This window comes from Taeniopygia guttata, chromosome 1A (assembly GCF_048771995.1).
Source record: "Taeniopygia guttata chromosome 1A, bTaeGut7.mat, whole genome shotgun sequence".
Classification (NCBI taxonomy): Eukaryota; Metazoa; Chordata; class Aves; order Passeriformes; family Estrildidae; genus Taeniopygia; species Taeniopygia guttata.
In genome coordinates, this window is record NC_133025.1 from 15145960 (window position 1) to 15160513 (window position 14554).

Genomic DNA, 14554 nt, shown 5'->3' on the forward strand with positions numbered 1-14554 from the left:
GGAATGAGCTCTTACATCTGTAAGTGTATATAGAATAAATTCAGAAGGACCACAGCACAACCACTCAGCTCAGCTAGTGGGTAGGACATTTTACACTTAGAGGACGTGCAGAACAGAGTGGTAACATATTTTTCCCTATTTAACATGCAGAACAGTAACTCTGTTGAGTTGAACACAACACACAGGCAAAACAAGATATCTAGAAATACGAAGAATCTGAAATGAACTTAACAACTGCTACAAGGAAACAAAATTGAATGTCAAAACCAAAATGAAAGGAAATCAGACAAGAGGCACTTCTTACTTTTTGTACAAACGACAGAGCAGTAAAGGAGAATATTGCCTCAAGGTCTCAAACATTATTTTTTCAAATAAAAATTAAAAGCAACAGTACAGTAACTTGTGAAGAAGAAAGGGGATTCCATAAACTGTCAAGAGCTGTGACAGCATCAGATAAAAATTAAACCATCACAAGCAACAGATATATGATACTTTCATTCCAGGATTTCCTTGTAAGGCAGCCACTGCACAGCTTGTTTTGCCAATAGCATAACAAGAATGAGACCATCTAATTATTCCAACTATTCTTCCTGTTACAGAAGACTTCAAAGAAAGTGAGAGGAAGGTGCACAAATGGGTCAAATCATTTAGAAATTATTCTTACCATTGGATTTGGACGGATTCCTATGAAAAATGGAGGAATCTGCTTCAGTCTGACCGGCCCTTACTTGACTTGACGATCCACTGAGTTTATGAGCAGCCTCATCCCTTTGAGAAGATAAACAGAGGACAACCTTCTTGGTCACATTGTTGTTTTTAACAAGGCAGACATACAGACAGTTGCTGCTGCACAGTCACTTTATGGTGAGACAGAGGTTATCCTGATGTAGCTATCTGCCTTGTGTCACATGAATCACACTCTGAAAAAGCCCACAGCTAATGAGCTAAACTGTGCTCCTTGAGACACATCTGAATTATAACAGGCAAGCAGCATGGCTCATATAGTTAACATCACACTTAGGTTAATCACTGCGCTGTTGGAACCCTGCCCCAAAGACACATGCAACAGAAAATGCACCAAGGAGAATGCAGTCACATGAAACAGAACTGTTAAGACATAAATCAAGTAGCATTTGAACCAGAGCTCTGGTTTCCAAAAGAGTAATAAAAAAGGGAAAGGCAAGCACCTGAAAGCCATGCACCTGCCACCGGATTACCTGAGAATATAAGCAAGGTAGCTATTGTGGCTCTTGGCTGACCTGACGGTGCTTTCTAGGGAGACAGTGGATTCCCCCATAGTTGTGCGATACATGTTTGGCTCTTCTATATATGTGTTGTTACAGTTCAGAGATCGCTGAAAGGGAAAAAAACAGACATAAAGCCACAGTGAATGATTCTTCCAGAAGCTCATGTTACCCACAAATGTATTAAGTTTCAAAGAACCAAATGTGTTTTGATGCCAGGGAAAATAATTCTTTTCTCTTGAAGGTTTAAATTAAAATAATAATCAAAACTTAGGAGAGAAGCCATCAGTAGTCTTTGTACAAGTCACTGAAAACAATCATTCAGTTCACTTAATCACAGATAAGCCACCTATAAGTTTATTTTAGGTAACTTCTGCCAGCAAGAGGATGTTTTTTTTCTCCCATGCTTTTTTTCTTACCGTTAACAATGTAGCTCTTGTTGCAGTGGAATCATCTGGAAGAGGTTTCTTTCCTGTTAAAGTGTTCTTCAAGTGCTTTCTCACTTCTTTGTTAAATACGCAGTGGAAGAAGAAAATGAACAGCCCCTGGATAATTTTAGAGAGAGAAAAATGTAAATGCTTCACTACTACCATATTGCAAATATAGATATTAAAGAACACGCATCTTGAAACAACCCCTGAATTCCAGTTTGTAGTCCATTACAGTGTATTTCAAAAGCAGTAACTATTTTCTTTCTTGACTGAAATGGCATTGACTGATCTTCTACCACTTCTTCATAATTTGATTCCAAGTTCAAATGTGCATTAAAGGCCTGGGAAAATATACAAAAATATGCATTGCTCCAGAATTTACAGAGCAGAGCTTAATTTGGGAAGAAATCCAAAGGCAAACTCAATGTCCCACTAGAAAACATTGCAGAGATTTTAGAATTTGGGATTTTGGAGCTTTTACACAGATGATGAGAAAAAATCAATAGCAGCACATGAAAAATATCACAGCCTTTAGTGAAAGCCTCTGGAAATAGGCAACTTCTGTGAAAGAAGCCCTTAATACTGCATCTAAGAGAATTTTATAAAGCCTTGTGAGATATGAAGAGGTACTGGGAGCAGAGAGGTCCCAACTTCTGTCACCTAAGTTCCTTGGTTAAGCAATACCTCTGGTGGGAAAATCGGTAAAGTCCCCAGGGCTGGGCAGTTGTTGGCTGCCAGGAATACACATTAACAGTTTTTGTTGGGGGCAGGGCACACACATGTGTGTGCCTTCAGATGTACTTGCTGAGGGAATTAATGCAGCTGCCAAATTGTTATCGACTTTGGTTGGACACACAGTATAGAAAAGTCAATACTCATGAAGTTGCAGCTGTACCAACATCCATAAGAAGCCTGAATTTCATGATTTCAGCCAAAGCAATTGACTTAGTGTAACTTTAAACTTCAAGCTCACTTTCTTAAATTCAATCAAATGTGATCTTAGCTAGCACTAGCACTTTGGGATTATTCATTAATAAAATTCACCAAAATGTCTCTTTAAAAACATAAGTTCAAAGAAGGCAGTGATGTGAAATGCCACATACCAATGTACCTCCCTGGGCAACTTTGGAGAATTACGGCTGCTGACCTTTGTCCCTCTCATCAGGTTTATGTTTAATTTAGTTTTATTTTAGATTTGTGGAAGCCTGGTTTTATAGCCTGAATAGGTGCATTTATTTCAGAGCACACTACTTGCAGTGGCAAAATTACCTTGCTCCAGGCTGACCTATCTGCTGTACTTCCAGGGCAATGACAGACATCTCCAAAGGGGACCCATCAGACTTTGTTTTCTCTGTGGCTGCAAGTTGTGGCTGTAGTGTTGCAGCTGAGTGTCCTGCTGTAGCTGTTTTAGTACTGCAGGCACCTGCTAGGGCAGTTACTGTCATCCTTGGTCACATTCAAATTGTGACCACATGAAGCTCTGTGACTACTTCCATGCCAGGCCTCCTACAAATAACTATTTTCTGCGTCTTTACTCAACAGTTGTGTAAACTGGGACAGGCAACCCAGAAATCCCAAATACAACTTACATTGTATTTGAAAATCCCTATTTGTCTCATTTCTGTAAACAACAACTTAATTTGTGAAAGTCATTGACTCTGGGTGAAATATAGCAGTCTCTTGTTTGCAATAGCAACAGGATGACTTAAAAATGAGCATACAGAACATAGTAACAAAGAATTTGTCTCTAGAATGACAGAGGTATACCTGCCTACTGTCACAGGTTACTATGGTAGTGCACTTACCTTTAGAATAACTAACAGTGAGAGACATAATTACTCAAAATTATAGTTTTGGTGAAAATAACCCTCTCTTGGAGAAGAGAAAGCAAAAATTGCCTTGAGATCTCTGTTTTTCTTAAAGTTACCTCATGTTGAGCACGTTTTTGGAGGTCTGAGTATAGAAGTGTGCTCATCAAGGTCTACCCCAGACAAGATGCTACCCAACTTACCTGCAGGCAGCTGAAAATGGCAAAGAGATAGTGAAATGTCATGACGTCGCTGTTGACTGCCATGAGCCCCAGCAGCCATGTGGCGCTGACAAGCAGCAGGAGCAGGAACGCTGTCCGCAACACAGAGCTGTAAACAAACACAGATGGGCGTTTGCAGTGTGATGGCATACAAGACAACAGCCCAGCTTCTCCCATGGATGGTGTTATGTGCCCAACAACTTAGGGCAGTGTTTACCAACTTCCAGTTTCCACAACTTTCCAACTCTGTCACAGCAACACTCCACAGCTTAGCATGTTCATGTTAAAAAAGTGATTTCTTTCCAAGTTAATTTCCAAGACTTTATTCAAACAAATCTGACTGTTTTATAAGCCCATGCTGTTCACCCTTGGTGACTCTGAGGAACACATCTGGGCAGTAAATGGCCATATACATCTCATTTCAGTTTGTCACCTTCACTCTCACATTCCCTCCCAACATTATTACCCAAGGTTTTGGATCAAGGGTACTCAGGGAAATTCTGTTTGCTTAAAAATACAATTTCCACAGACACTTTCAAAAGACAGAAACAAATCTAATGGCAAAAGTTTTATATTATGAGTAACATTGCTGCCATTAGGTAGCAGTTATACTCCTTGGTTTAGGGAGATTTAGACATCATCCTCAACACCCAGACACTATTGGGGTCAGGGTTCAGAATGCACAAAGCTGACAGCTGCATGGAAATGGGCTGGAAAGGGCATGTCAAGGGGAGCACGGCACTGCACCAACGTTGCTCCTTCCACACTTTTATTGACTGGGCCACCCATGTTGCCAAGGAGCTCACCCTCAGATTCTAGTTGTCATTAAGGTTAGTGTTAGGGTTCAGAGAACCACAAAGTCTAGTGCCAGGGACACCCTACAGCAAGAGATGAAAAAAATAATGAAAAGCAGTCATTTGAAATCTCATACAGTTAGCTCATTGGAAAAAAAAACCCAAGGGGCTGTACTGCCACTAGCTAATCACATTTGAGTTCACAAGTAAATTCTGAGCTTTGGGCAAAATAGATGTTAATGAGAACAGGCTGCCACAACAGCTCAGGAAGGCGGCAAGTTGCAACTTGTGATGCTGCTCATCCCACTGAGCATGGGATGCAGGGAGGCTGGCCCTCAGCATGGGAATGTCAGTGTGTCTCTGCCATGACACAGCTGGTAACCCAGACACTTGAGAGGGGAGACCTTTCTGAGCCATGGACAAGCACAGGGAGACCCAGAATGATGTCTACCTGGGTGTGCCATGGGCAGAGGCGAAGTGACAGTATAGTAGAGACTATAATGAAAGATCTGGAAGGACTGCAATGACACCACGCGGAGGATAGATCTTTCCCTTCTCCCTTCTCCTGCCTACCCTTGGTGGTTGCAGAGCACCATGGTGGAAGTTTACAGGATTTCCAAGGGAACCCCAGGAATGGGTGGGGTAAAGGAGCTCCAAATGCCTCTACCAATACTCTCCTCCAAAAAAACATTTTTATTTCCTGCTCCAAAACTTGATTTTAGGCAATTCTGGCTTTTATTATTTCTGATCAGAACGTCTACAGGCTTTTGAATTCAAACTTACATGACTCCGGTTTTTTCAAATGAACGTTGCCTTCGTCTGCATGATGCCTTCATTGCTAGTATAAAAATGACAGTGTTTATCTGAAAGGCAAATTGAAATAACAGCATGGATCCTTTCTGTACATTTGTTACAGCTCTATTTGCAATAACAATGCAATTTTTATCTTAAAATGGCTTGTGGCACCAAGAATATTTCTTGCTCAACTTACAGGTCTCTAAATTCCAATATTCACCTTGTTTCAAGGCAACATAGTCAAGGACATCCTGGCACTTGATCTGGATGAAACTCAGTAAGACAACCCTATGCAAAGATGCTTGAGGGAAAGAATGGTTGAAATCAGTGTCCACCTCAGCCCAGCACCTTGTTTCAGTTGGTCAAATCAGAATTAAAGAATATTTTCTAGCAGAGCACAGAGTGATAATTACTCTGAACAAAACTCCAGTCTGCACTGATTTCCATGTTAGTTGGGATGTACTAGGTTGGTGGTGCATTTGTACTTAATCACTCATAGTGAATATTAATGCTGAGAATTTGTCTCATCATTCACTTTCCAAAACCCTGTAGAGTTTTACCACTGCCATTGTCCTGTTTCTAGGAATTTCTAACTTAAAATGCTGTGGAGAAATGATGCAGCTTGTCCTGTTTCTGCCAGATCTCCCACCTCCTGCTACTGCTTGTGCTGTAAAAGATTTTGAATGGTTGGATCCATAGCCATTTTCTCCAGACCAGCACACTATTATAGGCTCCTCCTTCCCCACCCCCTGCAGCTTTCATTTCTCTAGGCTTAAGACTCTTAGTCCACTTGTTGGTCCTCCAGTGTGGGCTGTCCCATGTCTCTGATGATTTGTGACCATAACCTACACTCTTCCAGGTCCACTTTTTGAGGCAAGGAGACCAGAACTTGCATATGGCGTTCAAGACAAGAATCAAACCATGAGTATTTATCTTCCGGTGTTACTTTGACAGAGAAGCTGTAAGGAAAAGTTAAACAGCAGCTCATTCTTTTAAATTGCTGAAAGTGGAAATATTTAATATTCCTTTAGGACTTCTGGATGAAGTGACTTGTTATGGCTCATTTTGTTGACTGATTTAGTAATCTCACAGACCAACCCTTCAAAAATGGAACAAAGCAAATGAGAAATAGGTTTCTGGCCATAAAGCCATTGATCCACAAGTAATCTTTGTATGGGCAAGCAGCCCTCTGATTTCCAGGAGCTTAGCTCGTGTCTTACCTATTTAAGCAAAAGATGCAAGCTCGAGTACATTTGCTTCAAATGTAAAGAACATGGCTGCTTTGCATGACTCCTGTTTGACAAAGCTTATGAGAAAAGATAGCAGTAAAGAACAGACAGTTCTGGATGCCAACTCCCCCTACTTACAATGACAACCATTACAATGGGCCCAGCGAAACTCCAGATGAGGGTGTCATGAACAGACAGCCAGCAGAAATCAGGATTCCCATAGCCTTGTGGATCTAGACCAACAGCAAGCCCTGTGTCACAAAATGGAGAAAAAGTAAATCACAAAGGTGCTGCCCATGCAGTTTTGAATAAACAAAATTATCATGGAAAAATTTATTCAATAGGAAATTCCGTGAAGGCTAAAATTGAAATAAAACTTTTTAAATCAAAATATTTGTCCTGGTTACTTCATATCAAATAATACTCTGAGTTTTGCCAACTAGAACAAAGTTCAGCTACATAAAAATGACAACAAAAGCAAGTCCCAAATTAATTCTGTTTCAGCACAGTTTTATAGTAATTCTCACACAGTATGAGCCTTGAGGGTGAGTGACATGTTGAGGAATTTCAATAAGTCTGTGCAGCAGAATGACATGAATCATAACTGAGGAGATGTCTATGCTATGAAAAAAAAAATGCATTTTTAACTTGCTGTCACTAAAATAACATCAGAGACAAAGGAACCTGGGAACTTATGGGAGTTAACTGCTTGAGCTCAGGTGGGATTCATTTTGAAGTGCCATCCCAGGTACTTCACCTTGCTTTTGGCACTGTTTGAAATGGAGTTAACGCCCCAAGGCGATTGAGCTAAAACCACACCTTTTATTATTTTATTTTTCTAAACCTGGCCAATTCCAAGGAGGTTCTGAGCCCAGCATTCACCTGCTGATTTACAGTGCTGTCTGACTTGGTGACCTACACATGCTCATGTGGTGATGGACTGGGATTTGCCTTTGGCCTGCAAAATCATACAGTCATAGAATTGTTTAGGTTGGAAAAGACCTTTCACATAAGCTGTCCCCTGAGACTTCTTTTCTCTGGGTTAACACCCCCAGCTCCCTCAGCTGTTCCTCATCAGACTTGTGTTCCAGGCCCCTCACCAGCTCGTCTTGGACTCGCTCCAGCACCTCAATGTCTTCCTTGTAGTGAGGGCCCCAAAACTGAACTGATTCACTGTGTGGCTTCACCAGTGCTGGTACAGGGGGATGATCACAACATCCTTTCAGTCCTCCTGAGTTGCCTGCTTTTTCCTCCATTTTTCCCTTGGTTCCAGCAAAGGCTCCCTCTCCATCCAGGCTGGCCTTCCCCATTAGTTTGTCTTACACCACATGGGGGCCATGGCTGCTCTTGTGCTTTTAGGACTTCCTGATGGAGGAATCTTCAACCTTTCTGGATTTCTTTGCCCTTCATGGCGGCCTCCCAAGAGACTCTGTGAGTTAGGCCTCTAAACAGACCACAGTCAGCCGGGTAGAAGTCCAAGGTGGATGTTCTGCTGAATCCCCACCTTACTTCTAAGAGAATTGAAAACTATCATTTTGTATCACTGTGTCCAAGGCAGTCTCCAGCCATCACATCACCCACCAGTCCTTCCCTATTCACAATGAACAGGTCCAGTGGGGCATTCTCCCTTTGGTGGCTCACTCATCTGCTGCATCAGGAAGTTCTCTTCCACACACTCCAGGAACCTCCTGGACTCTCTTTTGCTGACACCTGTTAAGTTGAAGTCCCCCACAAGAACAAGGACTAGTGATGGTGAGACTTCTCTCAGCTGTTTGTATAATATTTTCTCTGCCTCCTCATCCTGGTTGGATGGTCTATAATAATAGACTGTTACCGTAGTATCCCTCTTGTTGTCCTTCCTGATGATTCTTACCCATAAACACTCAACTTTTTTATTACCAATATCAAGCTCTAGACAGTCAGAAACCTCCTAACGTAGGTAACTGTTCCTATGGCTTCTAACACAGACACACCTTGTGTGTTTGCTGCCACATGGATCTCCAACCCCAGCCTCCACTGAGATGGCAGACAGAAGGAGTCACTAGCACACTATCCCACAAACACTGGCATTCTGCCCTCAGTTGCCTCTAGTGAGCTTGGTTTCGTCCCTTTCCCCATTCACACGTGGTTTAAAGCTCTTTTAATGAGCCCTGTAATTCCTGTGCAAAGATCCTTTTGCCCCTTTGAGACAGGTGTACCCTGTGTGCAGAGATCTTCCTTCCTCAGGACACAGAAACTGATCTCTGTGAGGCCTGTGGCCAGTGGCATATGGCAGGTGGCTGCAGCACGTTGTCTGGGCACGGGGCACCTATTGCGATGAGCGTATGTCCTGTCTCCAGAGGCGGCCAAGGCTGACGGCAGCGCTGCTCTCTGCAAGGAGGGCTCGTCTGCATCAAGAGTCATCTTTTTCTGAATTGAAGCCTGCATGCTTTGATGAAAGGACACTGAGAGAGGGAAAGGTAGCTGCATTTCACTCTTGCTGCCTAGAACTGGCCCACAGCCAATATTCACATCTGGTACAGGCCTATGGTCTATGAAAACTAAACTGGCTATTTGGCAAAGCAGTGGATATTGGATCTGTTTTCACCGAAATGTGGAATGAGATAGGACTTGTCTTCCTTCCTGATCCCATTGGCCCTTCCACCACTCCCTTGAGCAGTTGCCATCCAGATAGAATTAGCCATAAATGATTAAGGGACCATAAAGTATTTTATACAGATGTAATTCTGTGGATACAGTCTGTTTCCCAGGACTGGATTTCCCCATTAATGGGACTCTGGCTCTATGAGTACTTGGCAGACAGCAATGATTTTTCACTCTCAAAATCATACCCTAAAGTTCTCTATTAAACAAATGGGGCAAATTACAGTCTTCAGGTACATGGTTCAAATATTACTGCAGTCAACAACACATGAAATAACACTTTACTCAAAGGCAGAATTAAGGCAATGCAATGTAATACTGAGAAATATTTTGGCACATCAGTTAAACACTGCAGCCTGGTTGCCCTTAACAGACTGAGTGTGCAAGCTGAGTGATACCTTCATAACATTTGTAGGAACTGGAGCTGGTCCTATGGCCAAGAGTCCTGTGGAGACCAGCACCCATCCCCAGCACACGCACAGGAGTGTGCCGAGGGCTGCAGGAGAGCCATGTTTTGACCCTTCTGAGCTCCTGAGGGCTCAGCAGCCATGTGTGACTCAGGTAGCTGTGGGGCAGCCTCAACTCTCTCCTGATTAATTGCTTTGCCTAGGATTTGAAAAGTGCCAGTTTCTGGGGGATATTGGTTTTAGGGCTGTGTAAGAGCCTGTTTTAACAAGGGCTGCAGTCTCCATGGCAAAGCAGTCACTGCACACATATGCCAAGGAGTTAGCGTGCTGCCACGGAGACAGGCAGAACTGGGGGGGTCTTGCTGAATGCCAAATCCAGCCCTTTGCTCCTGTGGCAAGGAAGTCATAAAATCCTTCTCCAAGATGGATCAAACTACACTTTAAAATAAGCAAGCTTAAAGCTAATTGAAAATGTTCCACTATCACTCCCAATGGAGGAGTATTGCAGATCCACACTCTTTTGATGGCTGTAAGCCTTTTCCCAACTTCCATCCTATTCTTATTCATGGCAATTTGCATTTCTAAGCTGTGATTAAATGTGGTTCTTCTTAGAGTAAATATTTTACTGAGTTTTCTTCAAGTAGCTTGGTCCAATCACAAAAGCCACTGCTACTGTAGGTTTTTTTTTTTTAATTTTTTTTTCCCTCTCAGGATAGCTATGATGAAGATGAAATGGTATTTGTCTTTAAAATAAAAAAGTCCTTTGCATGTCCCAAGACTAATATTTCTTCCCATATCTAGACTATACCACAACTAAGAAAAATAAACAGTCCCCTCATAAAGCAACTTAAATAATATTTAGGATTCATGTTATGAAGTTAAAACCTTTTTGCTGTTTATAAATTAAAATTTATAAAGAAGCTTAATTATAGTATGTACAGTAACAAGTTATCTAGAGGCAAGAAATCATACACTGTGCTATTTATGAAGAAACAATTTTCTCCTCAGATTTATAAGCCTGGAAGGGCAAACTAAAGGCTTAATTTTCTTTATCCTTCATTTCACAAAATCCCCCGACTTTCTCAGTAATAGGGATCTGACTTTTAATTTAAAGAGAACTGCAAATTCAGTAGATTCAGAGATTAAATTTCAGGACACAACCTGGAAAGTTTAAAAGTGCAAAATAATTCCATATCACAGAGAGCAATAACCAAGTAAAAAAATATAAAAATTGCATGCTTGTGATATTTAAATTGCATAATACTGCTGTTGAGAAGGTCTGAATTAATTTTGATTTCAAGAGAGAAAGTAACCTTAAGCAGAAACTCCTGCCAACAAAATTCTTCTAAGGATAATGAGTTCTGAAATTTAATTATTTTTGTTATTTAATGGTACTTCTTTTCTGCTAGAAATGATGCTGCCAAATATCTGACTGCACTTCAGTGTTCCTGAAAATACTGCAGTAGTCCTGTATGTACTGATAAAAGTCACACAGGTCTGAAATGGTTCAGAAGTTCAAGGACAATTTCTAGTTTAAATGTCTGGGGTATGTCTAAAATGGCAGAGCCCTCTGGGCTGTGCTTTCGACTATAAACTGATAAAAGTAGAAATTATTAGGCACAAAATGATATGGAAAAACTTACCAGCTCCCTGAAGAGAGAATTAACCTATACCAGCCTACGCTGTGATTTTATATTACACTTTCTTAAAAAAAAAAAAAAAAAAACAGAAAAAAAGAACAAGTACGTATTTTTAAATCTAACTTGATCCATAATATTTTTGCAAGTGTACATGAGTGATAGCTATTTGTTTGATCTCAGAGACATCTAAACCTCTGCCATTGCTGACAGTATGATATTATCTGTAAAAATAAAACTAATTGGAATAAAGTTAACTGCCTGCCTATGATGTGATTTCCCATATGGCAATAGATACATGCTGAAACAGTTGAACCAAAAATCCCCACTCCAACTGTTCCGTGAAGCACAGTTCCTGAAGAGCTGTCTGCCTGAATTAACACAGCACCATGTGCTTAGGGTAACACTGGAAATGTCTATGGCAAAAATAGGCATGGTGAGGGTGGAGATGGATGTGCTCCAGTAGATGACTCTGGACCAGTTTAAAAGATTACTGACTGCAGATTTTCATTACTTTTCCTCAGCTGAAAGTTACAGCCTTTGTATCTGAAATTAAGTAAAAGGCAGCTTAAGTATTCCCAGCTTGGTTTTATGCCAAATAAAACAGAGCCACTGAAATTCCCTTCAGAAGTATTTACTGCTGGTTGACAGTAGGCATGTAGACAGTGGGAATGTCCAGTGAAGGGCACTAATGTCCTGTGGGCAAGCAGCATTGCTTCTGAAGCCACTGCAGTTACCTCAGAGATAGTGTGCCCATATCTGGAGGTACCAGCACAGGGTAGGAAAATTTCTGAAAGGTATTGGCAAAGTTGTTAAAATAAAAATACTGTTATTCCAAAGCGATGTTATAATGTCCTGATTTAATCTGTGCAATTATGTTTCTGTTATTGGCTAACCATCAGTATCACTTCAGCTAGGGCAACAAACATTTGATACACAGATCTGCCAAATTCAGGCTGACTTCTGCTAGACACAGCTTGGTGCTGCCCTGGTTCAGGAAAACACCCACAGCTGTCAGAGATGGGGTATCTTCCCTGAACCTGGCCAGTGAACTAAGCTTTTTTGGGGTGGTTGAGGGTACCTGTTATGATGGCAGGAATGCCCCAGCCAACGACATAGTAGAACCGCATGTGCCCGAAATTGATGTTCCTCACTTCAGTCAGCATCCGGTAGATGTGGAGCTGCTCCACAAACATCCACGCGAAGGTGCTCATGTAGAAATAATGCAGGAGGATGGCAATCACAGTACACACAAACTGCAGAAGGGAAAGGGCAGGGAAATTAGAATTGCTCTTCTGAATCACAACTTGGTGAGTCACTCATTCCCCCCGCGTAGCTAATGGCAAGTGCAATAAAAAGATTTTGGCAGAACAAATATACTGCCTTTAATTTTTTCAGAGTTTAAGTAGAGTTGCTCATACTGTGAGAGATTTTGATTTTTTAAAGTAAAGTGGATCACTAAGCTCTGTCAGGGTGAGAACAGCAAAATTTAAGAACCTGCTGAAACTGGAGACCAGGTCCACAGTGATACTACAAGTAGCAGCTACAATGGGTATGCTGGTAGCTGAAGTCACCTTTATGATCAAATAGCCACCTTGAGACACATGACCTACAGATATTTGCCCTTCTGTAATATCTGCTAGCCAGTTTTCTCTCTCAACTTAACAGTTTGATGAGTGAAAACAAGAATGACCACAAGTATCCGACACCTGAATTGTAATCTTGCAATTAACCTTCTCTCAGAAGTCAAACAAAGGATTTTGCCAAGGATCTGTTGATAAGCTGAATTAAGAGAACTTTGGGCAACCACTTAGTTTTTGTTTGAAAATGTTTTACATTGTGTTTTGTAACCTTTTGTTTCTGTGCAGCACTGACCCTGTTTTCAGACTTTGGCAGGATTTTTTAGTGGTTTGTCATGGTGTAATGCTCAGAAATGTACATTTCCCTGTTTAATGTACATTTAACCTCTTTGCTGAGCAAAAGAATCATACAAAGACCGCCAACTTTCTGGATTCACTTACCACATCAGCGTTATTATAACATCATGTGTTATTGAAAATGTGGCTCACTAAATAAACAACTTTTCTTCCCTCTATGTAAGTAGTGCCTTTCTTGTTCCTATTCTCACATGCTTATGAGTAGAGTGCTGCCCTGAACATTACCTTTTTCAGGTAAGAAAAAAGAAAGAAAATAAATCACTCTCTATCAATAGTCCAGGGAAAGATTAAAACCTCACCCAGAAATGTGACTGTTAATTTACAGAAACCCATAAAAGCCAGGCTGGGTGCCAAGCAGCACAGCATTATTTGTGCTCCAGCATTCTTTACCTCTTTATGTTCATCAGTGCATGACTCGTTAGACAACTCTCATTCCATACAGACAGATGAATAATTGTCTCAAGCAGACATGGCTAACAGCCCTCCTACCTTCTCAAATTGACTGGGTAGGCTGTAAGGAGCAGCCTTCTGCAGCATGAAATACACTCTGTAAATTACAGATCTTTGTAAATGGTTTAAAGGTTTAGGGTGTTTCATTGAGTCCTGGTAACATACAGGACATGATCACACCATGAGCCCCAAAGCACGAAAATGAGAAGGAGTAAAAGAGAACAATCTCACCAAGTACAACCATTAGGATTTGTGGTATTGATGTAATGAACTGTTTTACTACTTTTATAAACCCCTGCTTGGTGCTTCATGATACTATGAAAGGAATCTGGAAACGAGGAGCCATCATTTACTGCATAATTTTTGGTAAAATTCTGTAGGGATGTGGACTTGGCCCCCAACTCCTCAGTACATATGTTGGAGAACTGAAAGAGTATAAACCCCTTGGTAGTGAAATGCAGTGAAAAATGAGTGGTGTGCTCATGCTCAACAAGGCATGGGAAAGGTCAAGTTACACAGAGTGCTGTGTATCAATTGGCAAGGTGAGCTCCTTTCAGTAAAGTTATTTTAGTATGCAAACATTTATATAGTGAAACAAAGACAACACAAGTTTACACATGACATGAGACCATATCCCAGAGGGCAGGTCACTGCAGAAGATTTCACCACAGCAGCAGATAAAGGACCTGAGTTCCTGGTAAAGAGGAATATTGGTATATGGGATTGGAAGTGATACAACCAGCTGAAAAGCTTTATCCATCTTCGCATTCACAGTTTTTCAAAAGGTGAAGTGAGAGAAGAAGCCCAGAAAAAAACCCTACAGACTAATCTGAATCTTAGAAACTGAATAATTTCAGCAGCTTAGTTTTATACAGTTTTCCAAAAGAAATACTATTAAACAGAGATTTCCTGGCAAGAAATTTTTATAAGAGAGGTCTCTCAAATTTACTAGGAAAAG

The 14554-nt window shown here is 41.1% G+C and overlaps 1 protein-coding gene across 7 annotated transcripts in view; it reads right to left on the reverse strand.

Moving 5' to 3' along the window:
• The window catches only part of CELSR1 (cadherin EGF LAG seven-pass G-type receptor 1), a 165734-nt gene that overhangs the window by 5443 nt on the left and 145737 nt on the right, over positions 1-14554 (reverse strand). For 6 of the 7 annotated variants that reach the window (XM_072920189.1, XM_072920168.1, XM_030255910.4 and 3 more), the window contains exons 25-31: positions 12291-12465; positions 6661-6773; positions 5282-5361; positions 3687-3813; positions 1664-1789; positions 1218-1354; positions 665-768 (exon numbers count right to left, since the gene is read on the reverse strand). In XM_072920189.1, the coding sequence (XP_072776290.1) occupies positions 665-768; positions 1218-1354; positions 1664-1789; positions 3687-3813; positions 5282-5361; positions 6661-6773; positions 12291-12465 (862 nt within the window). The remainder of the gene's footprint in view (positions 1-664; positions 769-1217; positions 1355-1663; positions 1790-3686; positions 3814-5281; positions 5362-6660; positions 6774-12290; positions 12466-14554) is intronic. The other variant, XM_030255886.4, reaches the window with a different exon arrangement.